This window comes from Chamaea fasciata, unplaced genomic scaffold (assembly GCF_029207755.1).
Source record: "Chamaea fasciata isolate MVZ Bird 193981 ecotype frontalis unplaced genomic scaffold, bChaFas1.0.hap1 SCAF_25, whole genome shotgun sequence".
NCBI lineage: Eukaryota > Metazoa > Chordata > Aves > Passeriformes > Sylviidae > Chamaea > Chamaea fasciata.
In genome coordinates, this window is record NW_027094110.1 from 6,790,173 (window position 1) to 6,808,643 (window position 18,471).

Genomic DNA, 18,471 nt, shown 5'->3' on the forward strand with positions numbered 1-18,471 from the left:
CAGCGACCTCAGCCAGGGGCAGTTCTTCCCTCTCGCACAGCCCACCCGGAATTGGGCACCCTGGGACCACCTGGACACCCCAGCCTGGGTGTCCCTGGTCATCCACCCATCCAGAATGCCTCCAAATGGGGCACCGAGGACCCCTCAAATGGGACACCCAACCCCCCCCTCCCCCAAAGGGGGCACCTTGCTGCTGCTGGACATGGACAACCCATGCAGACACCCCAAAACTCTGGAGTCACCCAAAACTGGGCACCCCAGGACCACTCCACAGTCATCTCAAACCCAGAACTGGGCATCCTGGTGCTGCCCCAGGGTCACCCCAAATCCCAAGGTAATCCAGAACTGGGTGCCTCAGGGTCACCCTAAAACCCCGGGGTGACCCCAAAACTGGGCACTGGAGCCCCCAGGGTCGCCCTAGGGTCACCCCAAGCCCTCGGGGTCACCCAGAACTGCTCTCACCCCTGGCACCACGGAGCTAGGGCCGTTGTGGGGGTGCAGCAGCAGCCGCATGTCCCCTGGGAGGCTCCTCCTGTCCCGAGACACCCAGCCCGAGTGCGTGGCTGAGAGGCGGCTCCTGTTACCAGTGAAACGCCGTTTTGGGGGGCATTTCTGTAGCGGCTCAGTGCCGCGGCCGCAGCGGGAGGAGCGGTATCGGTACCATGGGATCCTCACGCCCCTTGCCCCCTTGCACACCCCCTTGGGGCGGCCCCTGCTAACGCGGGACCCCAACCGGGCACCGCGGGGCCATTGGGACATCCCACACCGGACATCCGACCGGCCCTGGGGTCAGAGCACCAGGGGCGTCACTCGAACACCGGGTGTCACCTAAAACCACGGGAGCCCGGGGCGAACCGGGACGGTGCAGCTCCCGGCGGGAGCGGGGGGGGGGGGGGGGGAGGCGGGGGCGACAGGGGGCGCCGTTAACACACACCGGGGCCGCCGTTAACGAACCGGGGGCGGAGCGGCGCGCGGCGGGGCCGGTAGGGGGCGCAGTGCAGCCCCGGTCCGTCCGGTCCGTCCCGGCCCCGGTAGCGGCAGCGCCCGACGGGGGCTGTCGGGGTGTCTGCCTCCGCTCCCGCCCGCTCGGTACCGGGGAACCGGCGTAGGGCACACGGCGGCGGCGATGGACGGCGGGGCGGCGGCATGAGGCGGCGGCGGGGAGCATGGCGGCGGCGGCGGGCGGCGGCGGGGCGCGGCGGGGGCTGCTGAAGCGGAAGCCGAACTTCACGCTGCAGGAGCTGGAGGTGCTGATGAGCGAAGTGCTCCGGTACGAGCCGCTGCTGTTCGGCGCCGCCGCCGGTACCGTGAACGCGTACGAGAAGCAGAAGATCTGGTGGCGGATCACGCACAAGGTGAACGCCGCCGGCCGCCACCAGCGCGACATCGGCGAGGTGAAGAACCGCTGGCGGGGGCTACGCCGCCGTGCCGGGGACAAGATCAGCCGGCACCGGCTGGAGCGGCAGGGCCCGGCCGGCAGGGCCGCCTCCAGGAACGGGAACATCGGGAGCACCGGGAATAACGGGAGCAACGGGAACGGCGCGGCCGAGCCCGGCCCGGGGCCCGCCCCCGTCTGGGGTCCTCGCGGCGCCGTCGGAACCGACCCTCCGATGCGCAGTGCCGAGGGGTCGGCACAGCACGGTGAGTGTGCGGGCAGCGGCGGGTGGACGGGGCAGGGACACGGGGATGCTGGGGCCGGGACGGAAGAGTGGAGAGATGGACATGAGAGGACCAGGACACGGACATGGGGGACCGGGACTAGGACAGGAGAGAACGGGACAGGGTCACGGAGATGCTGGGACCGGCGTGCGGGGGGACCGGCAGATAGACACAGGCACTGGGACAGGTGTATGGTGGGACAGGCACATGAAGAACCACGACACAGACATGGGAGAGCGGGGCAGGCACTTGCTGGGGGCCGGGACGAGACATGGGGGACCAAAAAGAGACCACGGATGAGGCAGAATTGGATATGGAGAAAAGGGTTTAGGAAGTGGAGACAAGCAACAGGTAAGTGGGGACACTGGGACCAGGACAGATGCATGGAGGAAAAGGCTCAAGAGAAACAAGGACAAGGACCAGGACCAGGACGTGGGCATCAGAAACCAGGACACAGAAACAGGGCCACTGGGACTGGGAGAAGATGGGAGGAATGGGGACACAGGGGACCAGGACCAGGATGTGAGTGGATCAGGATACCACCATAGTGACATGGAGATACTGTGACAAGGATGTGGGGGTTCAGGACACAGACATGGGGGACTGGGATGCAAGAGAACTGAGACTGAAACAGGTTGCTGGGACCAGGACAGGTGCATGCAGGTACACAGGAGACCAGGACCAGGGTGTGGGGGATCAGGAAACAGACACAACCAGACCAGGATACAGGGACAGGTGCATGGAGAGATGGGGATGGGGACTCAGGGGACCTGGATCAGCACCTGGAGAATCAGGACCAGGACACGGGGAACTGGGACAGGGACACAGAGGCACTGGGACCAGTACAGGGACATGAAGTGACCAGGACACAGGGGACCAGGACAAAAACATAGTTCTCAGACAGGGACATAGGAGCCCAGGACCAAGAGCAGGGGATGAGGAGCAAGAAACTGGGAACAGGACGTGTCTGTAGAGGGACCAGGACAGGGACACAGGAGATTAAGGCCAGGACAGGGACAATGGGACCTTGCCATGGGAGACTGGGATGTGGATACTGGGGACAATGGCAGGGACAATGGAGGATTGGGACAGGTACATGAGGGATATGGGGGCACCCTAAGGGATCACTAGGCCTGGGAAAGATACATGGAGAGGCTGGGACACAGATCCAGGTAAACAGGGCAGGGGTGTGAGGGGTCTGGGATCAAGACATGGGAAAAACGGGGACCAGGACACTGGGACCAGTACAGGTGCATGGAGGGACTGGGGCAGGAACAGTGAGGCAGGGACACAGAGGGACCATAGAGTCAGGGCAAAAGGATAGGAACGTGGAGTATTGGGACAGGGACACAGGTGACAAGGATGTGGGAGGACCAGGACAGGGACATAGGAGACAGGGAGAATAACAGAGGCACTTCGACCAGGACAGAAGGGTACCAGGATCAGGACAAGGATATGGGTGACTGGGATTAGGATGGGGACAAAAGGCAGGGAGTACCTGGACAGGGATAAGAAGGGGCTGGGAACAGGGCAGAGACATAGTGGGATTGGGACAGTGACATGGGGCAGGACAAAAACAAGAAACATGCCAGTACTGGGACCAGAACAGGGCCATGGGGGTTAGTGGGGCGAGAACTGGGACATGGTGGTACCAGGACCAAACGGGGACATAGAGGCACCACATTCAGGACAGGGATATGTGTGGACTAGGACAGGGATGTGGGGGTACTGGGAACAGGAGGAGGGCAAGGGACACAGGATGGGGTTGAACCATCATGAGGGACACAGGACTATGGAGATATGTATAGGTGGACCCAGGAATGGGTGCAGGAGAGGGGATGTGGGAGCATAGGGATGGAGACAACAGGGTCTGTTACTTGGTCCGTGGGGCACTGGGGACACGGGAGATGCCTGCAGCTGTCCTGTGCTCCCCCTCCCTCCCACAGGTGTCAAGGAGGAGCCAGTGAAGGAGGAGCCTGTGGAAGTGAAGACTGAGCCCTTCCACGGCCCCGCTGCTGACGGCATTCCCGGACGCGGCTCAGACTGCCGGCTGCCCCACACCTGCCCCCCCAGTGAGCTGTGCGAGAGCTGGAGCCCTCCGCGCACTGCACCCTCAGAACTCTCCCTCGGTGACCTAGGCGGGCAGCAGGAGCCGCTGGGCTCCGACTTCCCGAGTCTGCTATTGGAGCAGGAGGCCGAGCAGCTCAGTCACTGTGGCGCAGGAGAGGCGGGGTCCTCCGGGGCGGCGGGGCTGGACGGGACCCCCGAGTGCCCCCAGCTCAGCCTCGTGCAGTCCAATGAGCGGCTGGTGCAGGAGATGCGGGCGTTCCGCCAGGAATATGCCGAAAGCCGTCGGGAGACCACGGCGGTGCTGCGCGGCATCGCCCAAGCACTGGGCACACTCACTCGCAGCCTGGCCGAAATCCGTGACCTCTACCTCCGGGAGCGGGGGATCCCCAAATCCTGAGCCCCGCACGCAGCTGGCTGTGTACACACACCTCTACCCCTCCCCCCAGAACCCACCTCGCTGCTTTTATTATTATTTTTATTATTATTTCTTTGCCTCTTCATCCCACTTCAATAAAACTTGGAGCTGCACCCCTACTGCTGCCCCCACCTCGGGCACCTCAGAGGGTTTTTGGAGGTGATGGGATGCAGGTGCCTGGGAGATGGGACAGGGGTTTGTCCTTCCAAGCAGCTTTTCCTGGCTTTCCTCCTGGACTGATGGACTCTGGTCCCAAATTTAGTTAGCGATTCTGGGGGGCTGAATCCCACCAGGAACAGCCATTGGGGCGACACACCACCCACCCACCCACCCACCCTCCTCCACTGATTCCTGGCCAGGGGAGGGAGCGTGGATAGAGGAATTGTTCATGCGCCCACAGTCCCAATCCCAGCACTGAATTTGCTGTTTTTTCACCCAAAATATTCCAGGAGTGGTTTGGTGCCCCTGTTTCGAGTGGGACGGGGGGCTGGGTGGGCGGCAGCATTCCAGACTGGCTCATCCAAGTGGCTGATTTGATGGGAATTACCCACCCCAACACAATTTTGAGATGGAGAAGACTCGGAAGCAGAAGGGACAGGGCGGAATTCATGTTCCCCCACCTTCCAGTTCGTGGGAATGGGTTGGGGGCGTTGCCCTCCCCTTCTTTCCCCATTAGGAGAGTCACCGAGACGACACAAGGCTGTGGGCACAAGACATGATTTAATGCCAACCCTGGGGGGAAGACAGGGGTTGAATCCAGGGGTGGGCGTGAAGGGAGACAGCGGTGCACGGCCCTCGGGGGACCCCCCATGGGGGACCCCCCCGCGGGCGCTCGGGGCCGCTGGCACCCAGAGCCGGGGGAGTAGGCACCCACAAAGGGCCCAGTGTGCAGCACAAGGGCCTCCCTGTTCTGCTGACACCGGATCACCCCAGGATGGCCGGGAAGAGCCCGATCCAGCACCGGCTGGGGCAGCCGCCCAGCGCCAGGGAGGGTCCCAGGGGCCCCCACCCTGGCCCCGCTGGCCGGCGGCAGGTGCGGGGGTCCTCGCGGGAGCTTATGCTCCAGGATAGCTGGGCTGTGCCGGGACGTAGGGTGGTGGTGCTGCGGGGGGAGCAGATGAGGTGTCACCAGGCCACTGGGTCCCCTGGGGAATAGGGAGAGTCCCCGTTCCCCCCCGGTGCTCACCTGTGGGGTTGTAGACAGGGGGGCCAGAGGGGTACATGGGGTACTGGGTAGCCGGGTTGGGCGGGGGATACATGGCCATGGGAGTGAAGCCAGGCTGAGGAGGCATAGGGCCGGCTTTGGGGTCCACGGGAAAGGGAGCTGGGGGAGCTGCAGGGGGGTAGCTGGTCAGGGGGATTTCCGGGCCTGTGGGAGAGATCAGGGAGGTCTGCTGCACCCCGGCACAGGGACAGGGATGGTGCCTAAGGGTGGTGGTGGCCCTCGGGGTGGGCGCTGGGGTGTTATCCACAGCCCTCACCCCAGTGCCCAATTTTCCCCCCACATCCCTTCAGGTCCCAGCACCTCACCCCCCCCACAACCCCTCCACCCTGTACCTCAGGACCTCTCCTGCTCCCCCATCCCTGGCCCCTACCCTGCCTCCTACACCTCCATCGCTGCAGTCCACCCCCCTCACCCTCCCAATTCCCCCCCGGATTCCAACAGCCCCCCCTTCTCCTTGCCTCCCCTACCACCCCTCCACCCCACACCAACAGGACTCTTCTGCTCCCTCTTACCCCTCCAGCTTCTACCTTGCACCCCAACACCCCTGCACTTCTTCACCCCTCCACCCTGTACTTACAGGATCCTGCAAACCCCCATCCCTGCAACTTCCCCCTTTCCACCTCCAGGCCTCCCAGCCTTCCTTGAGGCCCCCGCAAAATCCCACCATCCTGTACCTCAGGAACCCTCCAACAGCCCCCCATCCCTGCTCCCCAACCCCCACACTCCAATTTTCCCTGCATTCTTCCAGGCCCCCCCTCCTTACCTCTTCCCAAACCCCTCTACTCTCTACCTACAGGACCCTCTTGCACCTCCCATCCCTTCAACCCACACACACAAACCAATTCCCACAGGTCTCCATCCAGGCTCCCCCAATCCCCCACCCTGTACCTACAGCACCATCACGGACCGAGCCTCCTCCTGCAACCCCCATCCATGCGTCCCCCATTCCTGCACCCTCCCATTCCCCCAGGTCCTCTTAACCCTGCACCTCCTCACCTGCAAGGACCCTCTTGATTGCCTCCTCCTGCACATCCCCATCCCTGCATCCCCCATCCCTACAGCCCTCCACCAGACCCCCGTTCCCCCTGAACTCCACTAGGCCCCCTCAACCCCACTCCACCCCCTTTTCCTACAGGAGCCTCCCGCACCCCCTCCTCCTGCACCCCCATCCCTGACCCCCAGCTCCGCACCTTGCAGGGGGGTGCGGAGGTGCTGCCGGCGCTGGTACAAGTAGCAGCAGGAGCACATGAAGCAGCAGACGATGGTGGTGACGATGGCGATGAAAAGTACCACGGCTGAGGCAATGCCCGCGATGGTCTTGGGGCTGTGGGACCCCAGGCGTGGGGAGCAGGGCCTGGGGGGCACCCGGGGCACACACCCCGAACCAGCACCCACTGATACTGCCCAGTGCCCAGTGCCCAGCACCCAGTGACACTGCCCAGTGCCCAGAACCAATGTCCAGTGACACTGTCCAGCACTGCTATCAGCACCCAGTACCAGTGACCACTGGCTAGCACCCGGTAGCATTGCCCACCCAGTAGCAGTGCCCAGTACCAATGCCCACTGCCCAGTGACCAGCATCCAGTAGCAGTAACCAGTGCCCAGCACTGCCCAACACTCAGTGCAAGTTTTCAGTACCAGTGACCAAGCACCCAGTGGCAACACACAGTACCAGTGACCAATCTGCAGTATCCATCCCGCAACACAGTGCCCAGTATCAGTGCACAGCATCCAGTGCCCAGTACCAGTGTCCAGCACCCAGAACCCAATACCAGCACCCAGTACCAATGCCAAGAGCCCAACACCCCGTACCAGTGCACAGCACCCAGCAGCAGTGCCCAGCACCCACTGCAAAGCACCAATGCCCAATACCAATGCCCAGAGAGCCCAGCAACCCAGTACCAGTAGCCAACACCCAGCATCACTGCCCGGTGCCCAGTACCCAGCACTCAATGCCCAACACCCAGTATTAGTGTCCAGCACCCAAAGCCAACAAACTGGCACCCCAGTACCACTTGCCAGTGCTCAGAATCAGTGCACAGCACTTCCATTTAGCATCCGGTAATAGTGCCCAGTGCCCAATACCCAGTGCCCCCCGCCAAGTACCAGTGCAGAACAATCAGCATCCAGCACCCAGTGCCACTGCTCAATACCAATGTCCAACCCCCAGTACCAGTGCCCAGCATCCAGTACCAGTGCCCAGCACCCAATACCAGTGCACAGCACCCAGTATTCAGTAGCAGTGCCATGAGTGCATGAGTGCCCAGCAGCAGTGCTCAATACCACTGCTGAATGCCCAGAACTGAATGCCCAGCACCCAATGCCAGTGCACAGTATCCAGCACCAACACCCAGCATCCAGCATCCAGCACCCAGCACCCAATACTAGTGCACAGCACCCAGCACCCAATACCCAATACCCAATACTCACTGCAAGGGCCAAGATACCCCTGCCCAGCACCACTGCACCACTGCCCAGTGCACAGCACACAATGACTAGCATCCAGTACAGCTGCCCATCACCAGCACCCAGCCCCAGCACCCAGCCCATCCAGGGGAGCCCCCAGCCCCATCAGCCCTGGCTGTGGCACCTGAAGGCAAGGCAGTGGCGCTGCTGGCGCTCGGTGAGCAGGCGCAGAGGGTCTCGGCAGCAGTACCGCTGGTGGCACGTGCCGCAGCAGAAGGTGAAGAACTCGCAGTCGAACCCGGGGTGCCATGACCCGTTTCTGTCCACGTACCACAGGCAGTCTTCGCCCCCAGCCACTGTGGACAGCCACTCATCATCATGGCCTTGGAGTATCTGGCCATCACGACTCTCAGGCGCATCAGCAGCACCCCATGCCCTTTATCCCCCAGATGAGCACAGCCCATACCCCACTGTATCCTATTCCCTTGTACCCCAGTCCATTCTGCTCCATGGACCCCCCAAGTTTGCCCCTATACACCCCCAAATACCCTGCTCCTTCCTGTCTGCCTGTCCCTCATACTCAGCCCTACATCCTCCATAACTTGCTCCATCCTGCCCCTGTGTACCCCCATATCTTGCTCCATCCTGCCCCACTTCCTTCCAAACCCTGCCCCTAGGTTACCCCCACACCCTGCTCCATTCAGCCCCACATCCTTGCAGACCCCCCTCCATCCCACCCAGCTCTCCGACCCCTCCAGACTCCTCCAGATGCCCCCAGCTTCCTCCCCTTCCACGTGTTCCAGTGGCACTTCCTGCTCTATTTCTGTCCCGAGCCACCTGTCTTCCCAGAAATAGTCGCAGGCCGAGGCCCAGGGACGGCCGGAGGCGCTGGGGCGGTGGATGGGGAGACACAGAAATGGGCTTTGCGGGAGTCTCACATGGCATTATTCACACACCCCAAAATGGGACTATTGCAGCTCAGGGACAAGGGGGAAACTGAGGCACAGTTTATTGCAGAGTTCGTGCATGGGAAGCCCCCAAATTCCCCGAGGCTGGGCATCCCAGCTCGGTTACCCACCGGCTCCATATCTGCTGTTCCCGGGGGTCAGCAGCTACCGGGGACACCCCGAAAGCGGCAAATGGGAGGCGAGTTTAGGGGGGGCGGGGGTGGTAGACACAGTGCCCACTGGGGTCACTTTGTTACAAGCAACCCCCAGTCAGGGGCCGTGTGTCGCACGACTCATAGTCACGGCTGGTGGCACCAAGTCCCACCCAGCAGGATCCCCGTGTCACGGATGGTGGCACCGTGTCTAGTCGCAGGGTGACACCGGATCCCCCGGCCCTCCCCGGTCCCCGTATGTCTCTTACCCATCGAGGCGGCCACAGCCACCAGCAGGGTCCCAGCCAGGGGCCAGCCGCTACCGGGGCCGCCGGGCCCCATCCCGGGGCCGGGCCCGGTGTCCCCGCTCAGCGCTGCCCGGGACAAGGGCGGCGGTTGCGCGGCGGCACCGGGACCGGGGCCGCTCCCGTGGCCGATCCTGGTGCTGCCCGTTGCCGGTGCCGCGGGGTCGCTCCCTCTCTGCCGATGTCTCCCGGTGCCGGTGCGGGGCCGGCGCAGGCCCGCAGTGACTCCGCAGCCCGGCGGCGCTCGGTTGCTGCCCGGTGTCCCCCCCTTCTCCCGCCCCCCCCCCCCCCCCCGGCGCCGCCTCACACCGCAGCCACCGGCCTCCGCCCGCCCCCACCGGGAGGAGCAGCACCGCCGGCCCTGGGCACTGACAGGGGCGGGCGGAGATGCCGGACCGGAGTGGCTTCTCTCGCACGGCCCCCCACCACTGTACCTCCCCGGCAACCCTTATTTCGCCTTTTCCTGCACCCCGTCCTTTCGCTCCTCCATGCACCACTCCCTTGCACCTCCCCCGCACCCCGTCCCCTACATCCAGTCCTTTCCCCATCCCCTGCTCCCCATGATTTTCCCTACCAGCACCCCTACTCCCACCTCATCCCACCCCTGCACTCCTTATTTGCCTGCCCTGCACTCCATCACTTTGGTTCACAGCACCCTTTCTCCAACTCCATCCTTTCCCTGAACACCTTATTTCCCTCCCCCTGCACCCCATCCCTTCACCCATCCCTTGCACCCTTCCTGCCCCCTCCTGCACCCCAACCCTGCACCCGTCACCTCCGTTCCATCCTTCCCTTCTACTCCTGCCCCCTTCCCAGTCTGGGTCACTGGGTGCTAGGGGTGCACAGCTGCATCTGGGACACCCTCTTGGCACTGAGATCACCCCATTACTGCCCCAAGAACAGCCAAACCCCAAATCCATGGATCCCATCCTGGCAATGACAACTGGACCCAGGGATGGGGGACCTCAGAGAGGACATGGAGGTGACACATCCTGAGAGCGACGTATCCCAAAAACAACCTTTATTAGAGACCAGAACTTCAAATTCAGGGTCGTGGTGACACCAAGGTCACCATAAGCACAGGGGTCACAGTGTCCCTATCAGCACTGCAGTGCCAGTGAGGGAACACAGAGTGGGGGCCAGCCCTTGCCACCCCGCTGTGGCTCCCTCTCCTGCCCCCACGCTGGAGTGGGGAGACCTGAGACGTCCCTGTCCCCGCCGTCCCTGGGCCAGCCAGGATGTGCCCCCACCCCTGGGTAGGGGTGTGGGCACTCACACCTGTGTGACGATCTCGCTGTTCTCGGGCATATAGACCTGAACGGGCATGCCAGCTTCTGAGCGTCGCAGCATTTGCACTGGGGGACCCTGGGGGGACAATACACTGTGGGTGTTCGCACCCCACCTTATTGGGGGCATCACTGGGGTCACATACTGGCACTGGGGTTGCGCTGGGGGAGTTGTGGCAGCATGGCAACAAGTCTCCACTTGCCCAGCATGTGTTCCAGCTGTGCCATGGGTGCATTTGTCCCAGCGAGACTCCAAGTTGGAGAGGGGGAGCTGGCCACTGAAATGTCTGCAGGGATCCTTCCCCACTTGAGGGCACCCCACTGCTGCCCCAGGGACCCACATGAGTCCTGCTTGTGGGAACCTGGGTGTGACAGAATGGACCCACATGCATCCTGCCCTAAGGACCCCCTTGAAGTCCTGGTTCTTCCCATGGGACTCTTGTGGGACCCCAGTCTTGCCCCAGTAACCCCCTTCAGGTTCTGGTCTTTCCCGTGGGATTCCAATTCCGCCACAGGAACCCCCATAGGGTCCAGGTCTTGCCCTTAGGATCTTCAGGAGAAAGGACTGACCTACACAGAATCCCAGTCCTTCTCCAGAGAACCCCTTAAGGTCCTGGCCCTACGCCAGGGACTCACATGGGACCCCAGTCCTGCCCCAGGAACCCACGTGGGACTCCAAGCCTGCCCATGGGACTCTCAGCAGGTCCTCATCCTACTCTGAAGGACCTTAAAGACCTTACTTCTGTTCCCAAGAACAGAAGACCCTGGTCCTGGCCATTGGACCTACTCAGGAAATCAGTCCTGCCCCAGGGACCCCTCTGGGACCTGAATTCTTCCCCTGTGATTCCCTCAGGACACTAGTCTTCCCACAGAGACCCACTAAGGACCCTGGTCCTACCCCAGGGACCATCAGGGACCCTCCAGCTCAACCTATAGGACGTTGGACCTGCTCAGAGAACCCTCAGAGCATCCTGATCCTACCCCAAAGGATCTCAAAGGACCTTGATCCTCTCCTCAGGACCCTCCTGATACCATGGTCCTGCCCCAGGGGCCCTTCTGGGATCCCAGTCATATCCCAACAACCCTCATAGGACTCCTTAGACCCTCTCAGGACTTCACTCCTGCTCTAGAAATCCTCATGGGACCCCACCAGAACCACATGTCCCTACACTACCTCAGGACAACTCATGTCACCTGCAGGACAGCGCCCAGGGTGTCCCCTTTCTCCCACATGACCACTCCCAGCCAGACCCCCTGTCCTACCTGAACCAGTGATAGGACTCCATGAGCAATGGGCCTGTCCCTGGTGGTCCCACCACGAGATCTTGGGAAAGCCCCTTGCCGGTCGAGGGAGCGGGGCCGGGCACCCCTCAGCTGGGCACGTTGGTGCCACGACTTGAGCTCCTCAGTGACGGCAGCCTTGGAGAGCCCCCGAGCCCCACCGGGTGCATAGTCTTTGAGTGAGGGTGTGCGCACAATGCGGCTACGTGAGGGCACCAGGCGTTGGTACCGCAGTGGGGCCAGATCCTGCTCATACATGAGAGTCAGGGGGTCAGCAGGCGGCAGGAGCTGGAGGGGACCCCGAGGATAGTAGCCAGGCTCGGCAAGGGGCAGCGGAACTGCAAAGGACACGTCAGGGCTGCTGCTGCCCGGTGAGGTAGTGTGGGAGATGCTGGAGAGGTCGGAGATACTGTCATCGGAGCCAGAGCAGCACGCAGGGCCAGGGGTCAGGATGCAGGAGGTGGGCACCGTGACTGTGTAGTAGGTGGGGCACCGGCGGGGTGTGGTTCTGCGGCCCCGTGGCTCAGCTGGCTGCCAGCATGGGTCCACCCTGCAGGCAAGACACTGTGGCTGTGGGAGGACCCTTCCCCTCACCCCAAAGCCAGGGCAATCCCTGAGAAAAGCGCACCCATGGTGTGGGGTGCAGCCACCTCATGGGGAGACATCTAGCCTCCTCCCATGGGATTAGCTCCAGCTTCCCTGTGGGGCAGTCTCCAGTCTCCTCCCAAGGGATCAGTTCATCCTCCCCACAGGGCTGACCTCCATCATCTCCATAGGGTTACTTCCATCCTCTCCATGGGATTTTCTCCAACTTCCTCCCAATGGATTTCTGTCCATCCTCCCCACAGGGTTTTCTCCTACATCCCCACAGGATTGCCTTCATCCTGTCTCTGGGATTATCTCCATCCTCCCCATAATATTGTATCCATCCTCCCCATGATTGAGCTCCATCATCTCCATGGGGTTGGTTCCATCCCTTCCCCATGGGATATATGTCTGTCCTCCCCATAAGATTTTTCTCCATCCTTCCCATAGAAATAGGTCCACACTTCCCTTGGTGTTCCCTCCATTATCTTCACGGGGTTATCTATATCCTCCTCCCCATGGCTTTAGCTCCATCATCTCCATGAGGTTCTCTTCATCCTCTCCCACAGGATTACTCCCATCCTCTTTCCCCCAGGGTTAGCTCCATCTCACTGCCAGTGGGACTATCTCCATCCTTCCTATGGGATTATTTCCAACATCCTCCCCATGAGCTGAGCTCCATCATCTCCACAGGGTTATTCCCATCCTCCTTCCCATGGATTGTTCTCCATCCTCCACATGGGATTATGTCCATCCCCCTCTCCATGGGGTTATCTCCATCCTCCCTTGCAGAAGCCCTTGTCTATCCTCCCCATGCTCAGGGCATACCTCAGAGACAGGGTCTGTCCCTGCCATCCTGATGGCTCTGGGGTGCTGGGAGTACTGGAACCCGCCTGCTGGCACAGCACCAGGGTCCGGACAGGGACAAACCGGTAGGGAGGGTCCCCTGTCCTGGACACTGGGGAGCCTGCGGAGTCAGGGCTGCTGGGGGCCAAGGAGCTGGCAGGGGCAGCCATCAGGGATCCAAGACAGCATTGGGAGCTCTGGTTTTCCCCATCCTCAGGGCTGATGCTGGGATTTTTGACCCTCTCGTAGGGTCTGTCTGGGCTGGTGTTCTGCCAGGGATTGGGGGGGGGCATCAGAAGCCTAGAGTCCGACTCCTCCTCCTTGGTGGGGTCCTTGGGAGATGGGGACCTCCGTGGGGTGGCAGGTCCTGGTGGCTGTGTGTCCTCTGCAGGAGAGATAGAGGGTTGGGATGGAGGGAACAGGTGGATGGTTGACATGGAGGAGGGATGGGGGGGGTTGGGATGGAAGGGACACACAGGGGAATGGCATGGAGGGGACACATAGCAGAGGAATTGGGATGGAGGGGACACAGGGAGAGTAGGAATAGAGGGGACACAGGAAGGGTTGGAATGGAGGGAACATACCAAGGGTCCTCCCTGGTCCCCACAGCCCCCTCCCCCTCCTCCAGCAGGCTGGTGTCAGACGCAGAGCTCTCATCAGAGGCATTGAGCTCTGTGGGGCAGGGCCCTGTGAGAACAGAGCCAGGGCCGCCTCTGGGTGCCAAAGCGCTCCCACGGCCCCGCCACCACCCAGCACGTCCCTGCGGGCCTCCGCTCCCCTCTCCCGTGCCACCTGCCCCAACACGCTCTGGGACGGCAGTGGTACCGGCCAGGCCGGCTCTACCAAGCTGTGTGCAGTTCCCAGCCTGCCTGGGATAGGCAGGCTGGGGGCACCAACAGGGAAGAAGACGCCACCACCATGGCCCTGGTCCTTGGAGCGGATAGGGACAGAGAAAAAAGGGACCCCCTTGGATGGCCCCTACTGGGATGGGGACATGGCAGCTGGGCCACATCCTGCCCCCCTTGGGGTGCAGGTGCTGAGGATGGGTGATTTGGTATAGGTATGGGGTGCAAGCAGCAAGGGTGAAGTATTGGGGTACATTCAGGGGGGTGCAATCAATGGAGGTGAAATACTGGGGTGGATTCAATGGGGTACCACTGGGGATGGTTTATCGGAGTGCATTCAGGGGCTACATATACCATAAATGGTTTCTTGGGGTGCATGCACTGGGGATGAAGTTTTGGGGCGTGTTCAAGGGAGTATATATGCAAGGGATGGTGTGTTGGGGTGCATGAACTGGTGACAAAGTTTTGGGATGCACTCACAAGGGTACAGCCACCAGAGATGAAGTACTGGGGTACCTTGAACAGGGTGTCTTAACAGTGAGAGCATATCAAGGTGCATGTACCAGGGATGGTCTTCCAGGGGGTATCCAAGGGGTATATTCAGCAGGGACAGGGAATTGGGGTGCATTCACCAGGAATGGTATGCTGGGGACCATTTTGGGGGGGTACATTCATTGGGGGTGTAGAACTGGGTTGTATTCACAGGGGATGGAAAGCTGGGGTGCATCCAGGAATGGGAAATTGGGGTGAATCCAGGGAGATGCATTCACCAGGGATGGGAACTGGGGTGCAGGCATTGTGGATAGCATATTGGGGTGCATCCAGAGGGGTGCATGCACTTGGGATGAAGGACTGGGCTGCATCCAGTGGGGTGCATTCACAGGGAATGGGGACTTCAGGTGCATTCCCCAGGGACACCCAACCAAGCAGCACCCCATTCTGCCTCCCTGCTCTCCAGCATCCCCCCATCATCTGGGGGGCTTGGGGGGCTCACCCTTGGCAGTACTGGTGTCCTGCTGCCCTGCCAGGAGCCGCCGCTGGCTCAGGATCTGCTCCAGGTCCCGCAGTTTCTGCTCCTCCCGGAGTGCCGCAGTCTGCCGCCTCTTCCGCACCTGCCGTCCAATGTTCTCCTCGTGGCAGAGCCGGCGGGAGGCCTCGGTAATCTGCAGCTGCAGCGCCCGCTCCCGTTCCAGAGGGTCCTGGGGGCGGGGGACATGCTCAGAAACACACCTCGACACCCCCAAGGCCCCCATCATGCTTAACACCCCAACACCACCCACACCACTCGGGATCCCAACCCCTCCCAGCATCTCATCTGGGACCCCAACACCCAGCACCACTCTTGGAACCCAACACCACCCATCATGCTCAGGACTCCACCACTACCCATAACATTTGCAGCCCACCTCCTCCCATAATTCTGGCACCCCTATACATCTGGGACCCCTCCACACCCATCACCTTGGCATCCCAACACCACACATTATGTTTAGGACCCCATGATAACCCAATTAACTCAAGACTCCAACACCACCCATCACGTTTGGAACCCTACCTTGTCCCATCTCCTGGGCACCCGAACGCCAAACATCACATTCAGAACTCAAACACCTCCCTTCAGTGGGGCATCTCAGCACCCCAACACCATCCATCATGCTTGAAAACACCCCCCTGCCCCTCCTACCTACCGCATTTGGAACACAAACACCACCCATGGGATGGAGATGGCAACATGTCCAGGTGACCCTCAAGCAGCTTCAACAGGGGAGGGGAGGGGAAGGGAGGGGATGGGTCTTCACCACCTTTGCACCCCAGGGACTGCCTCACCACCCCACGCAGAATGATGATCTCATCCAGCTTGAACGCAGCCCCAATCCTGCGACGGACCTTGGGGGGCTTCTCACCAGCTTTCAGGGGGTACTCGTGGGGCAGGGTCCCCGTCAGCTCCTGAGGGTGGCACAGGGACACTGAGCAGAGCCATGGCAACACTGAGGGTGGGCAGGCGGTCCTCGTGCTCTGCTCACCGCCTCACGCAGGCACAGCTGCCGCAGCTCCTGGATGCAGCCATCAAGCCGGGCCTCCAGCGCCTGCTGCTGCTGCCGCCCCGCCTGCACCCACTCCTTCCGTGAGGACACTGGGCTGTCAGGGCCTGGAACAGACACATGGACGTCTGCAGGGATGGGAGCACCCAGGTACCACCCCCCACCACCCCACAGCCTCCTGGCCTTAGTTTCCCTCCACCGCAGGGGGAGGAAAAAGCAGCCATGACCCTCCCAGCAGCACCCATGGGTACTCCAGCTGCCGCAAAGCAGCTGTGCCTCCCTTCCCCCCAGCAGCATCTGTAGGTGTACTGACTCCCCTGAAACACCTGTTTCCCCCACCCAGCAGCACTCGTTGTTCCAACCCCCCAGGTTATCCAGGAACCCCTCCCCCAGCACCCATGGGTCCTCCAATCCCCCAGGGTATGCATTAAATTCCCCCAGCAGCACCATGGGTGCTACAGCCTCCCCCGGGACACATCTAACATCCCCGGTGAGGAGGTTGGGAGGGGGGGCACAGGAGGAAGGTTTCGGTCTGACTCAGCCAGCCCAAGCCAAACCCGTCTGAGTCAAATCCTGTCCAGAGCACCCTCCACTACACTTGAGGTGCCTCCCCAAACGCAGGGGAAGCCTCCATTCCTCCACCCCTTCATTTCCCCAAAGCTTTCTCCAGGCAGCTCATGTGTCCCCAGCGTGCCCCCATGCACCGACGTGCTCCGTTCTCTGCCTGGGAAGGAAGGGCACGTCCATCAGAGCACCCATGGGCGACAGGGGGACCCCAAAACCTCCCTCACCGCCAAACCCCCTTCTCACCCGAGTGCAGCATGATCCCGGTGTTCATGTCACTTGCCTCCCCCATGCCGCGCGCCGGGACCCTGCGGGCAACAGTGGGGACACAGCTCGTCCCCACGCCCCCAGCTGAGCTGCACCCATGGGTGTCCCCCACCCTGCACCCCCAAAACCACCCATGTCACCCCGGGCGTGCCGTGATGGCGGCGGAGGAGAAGCGAGGCTGTTTGATTTGACTTCTTGTAGGTCCTACCATAAGTAAAGAGTGCGGACAGCGCGAGGCGGGGGGAGGGTGACACCCTCGAAGGGGTCAAAGGTGGTCGGGTGCGGTGGGGGGGAGGCCGGGGAGCCCCTCGCTCCCGCCGCAGCTGGTTTCGCTGGGCACCTCTCCCAGTTTTCCCTTCTTTTCCGTCTGGGCTAGAGGCGGATCCTGGGGTAGGAGCGACTGCTGGCCTGGGAAAATGGGGTTCCCAGACCCCATGATCCCCAAACTCTTGGGGAAGGAGTGAAAGGGGGGCAGTGGGGAGGGGGGAAAGGGGTTCAAACCGCTTTTCCAGCGCCGTCGCCTGGCCGTGTCTCAGTTTCCCCAACCCGCTCCACGTCGCACTGGGCGGCCAGAGGCAGGGCGGAGGTATCGGGAGACCCGTCAGGGTGGGAGAATCTCTTACCTGAGCCGCCTGCCGCCGCTGCCGGCTGTGCTGCGCCGGGGCACTGACGAGTCTGGGCTTGAGCGAAGGGAGGAGCAGGGTGAGCAACACCTGCCCCAGTTCCCGCACCCCCACACTGGACGGCCCTCCAGCGGCTGCACCGCACGGCACTGCATGGAATGGAATGACACTGCACACGGTACGGCACTATGTGGCATTGGCATGGAATGGCATGGAATAGCACTGCATGGCACAGCACGGCATGGCCCTGTGTGGTATGGGGTGGATGACATGGGAATGCACAGTGTGGCATGGCATGGCATGGCATGGCATGGCATGGCATGGCATGGCATGGCATGGCATGGCATGGCATGGCATGGCATGGCATGGCATGGCATGGCATGGCATGGCATGGCAGTGTGTGGTGCAGGATGGAACTGTGTGACATGGCATGCAATGGCATGATATGGTATAGATGTGTCACAGCCTGGCACATAACAGCAGGAGTCAGTGCAGCTTGGTGCGGTGTGGCACTGTAGCCCAGTACAGCCTAGCACAGTGCTTGCTGGAGGCTCCATTCCTAGTGCCATGTAGGCATGGCCCAAGCACAAGGGCCACTGTCCCCATCCTTGCCCGGGCCATGCACAGCAGGACAGAGCCAGGATGGTGCTACCATTGTGCCAGGATGGTGCCAAGGCTCTCCTGGGCCATGAGCCAATCATGCTGCAGCCACTGTGGCCCCTCTGAGCTGGATTGGAGTGAGCTGGGCACATCCTGCATTGCTGCACCTGGCAGGGTGGGCAAGAGGTTGAGATGAGGCTAAACAGGATGGGGTGAGAAGGCAGGGAGCAGGCAGGGTACAGGCAGGGGATGCAGGGAGGAGGCACGGAGCAGGCAAGGAGTGCAGGTCTCAGACTGGGGGGAGGTGCAGATTCCCCAGAACAATGGCCTGTTCCCTGCCTTGGTGCCCAGGG

At 61.8% G+C, this 18,471-nt stretch overlaps 3 protein-coding genes across 5 annotated transcripts; 1 reads left to right on the forward strand and 2 right to left on the reverse strand.

Moving 5' to 3' along the window:
• The first annotated feature begins 970 nt into the window (after positions 1–970).
• Positions 971–4,263, forward strand: LOC136301093 (myb-related transcription factor, partner of profilin-like). Its single transcript, XM_066203948.1, has 2 exons — positions 971–1,641; positions 3,606–4,263. The coding sequence occupies exons 1-2, from the start codon at positions 1,167–1,169 to the stop codon at positions 4,124–4,126; spliced, it is 996 nt and encodes a 331-aa protein (XP_066060045.1). The 5' UTR covers positions 971–1,166; the 3' UTR covers positions 4,127–4,263.
• Positions 4,264–4,845: 582 nt separating this feature from the next.
• On the reverse strand, positions 4,846–9,447 carry SHISA4 (shisa family member 4). The gene is made up of 5 exons (XM_066204019.1): positions 9,144–9,447; positions 7,960–8,131; positions 6,560–6,693; positions 5,331–5,513; positions 4,846–5,246 (listed from the first exon to the last, which is right to left on the reverse strand). Exons 1-5 carry the CDS (start codon positions 9,214–9,216, stop codon positions 5,200–5,202), a joined length of 609 nt encoding a protein of 202 aa, XP_066060116.1. The 5' UTR covers positions 9,217–9,447; the 3' UTR covers positions 4,846–5,199.
• Positions 9,448–10,193: 746 nt separating this feature from the next.
• Positions 10,194–16,935, reverse strand: INAVA (innate immunity activator). 3 transcript variants are annotated; one of them, XM_066203854.1, is made up of 7 exons: positions 16,875–16,935; positions 16,047–16,171; positions 15,850–15,969; positions 15,017–15,221; positions 13,160–13,562; positions 11,729–12,296; positions 10,194–10,544 (listed from the first exon to the last, which is right to left on the reverse strand). In XM_066203854.1, the coding sequence occupies exons 1-7, from the start codon at positions 16,918–16,920 to the stop codon at positions 10,452–10,454; spliced, it is 1,560 nt and encodes a 519-aa protein (XP_066059951.1). In that variant the 5' UTR covers positions 16,921–16,935; the 3' UTR covers positions 10,194–10,451. The 3 variants fall into 3 exon arrangements, with proteins under 3 accessions (XP_066059951.1, XP_066059950.1, XP_066059952.1); XM_066203853.1 differs by lacking the exon at positions 16,875–16,935 and having other exon boundaries at positions 16,047–16,364; XM_066203855.1 differs by lacking the exons at positions 15,850–15,969; positions 16,047–16,171; positions 16,875–16,935 and adding an exon at positions 15,578–15,838.
• Positions 16,936–18,471: the final 1,536 nt, after the last annotated feature.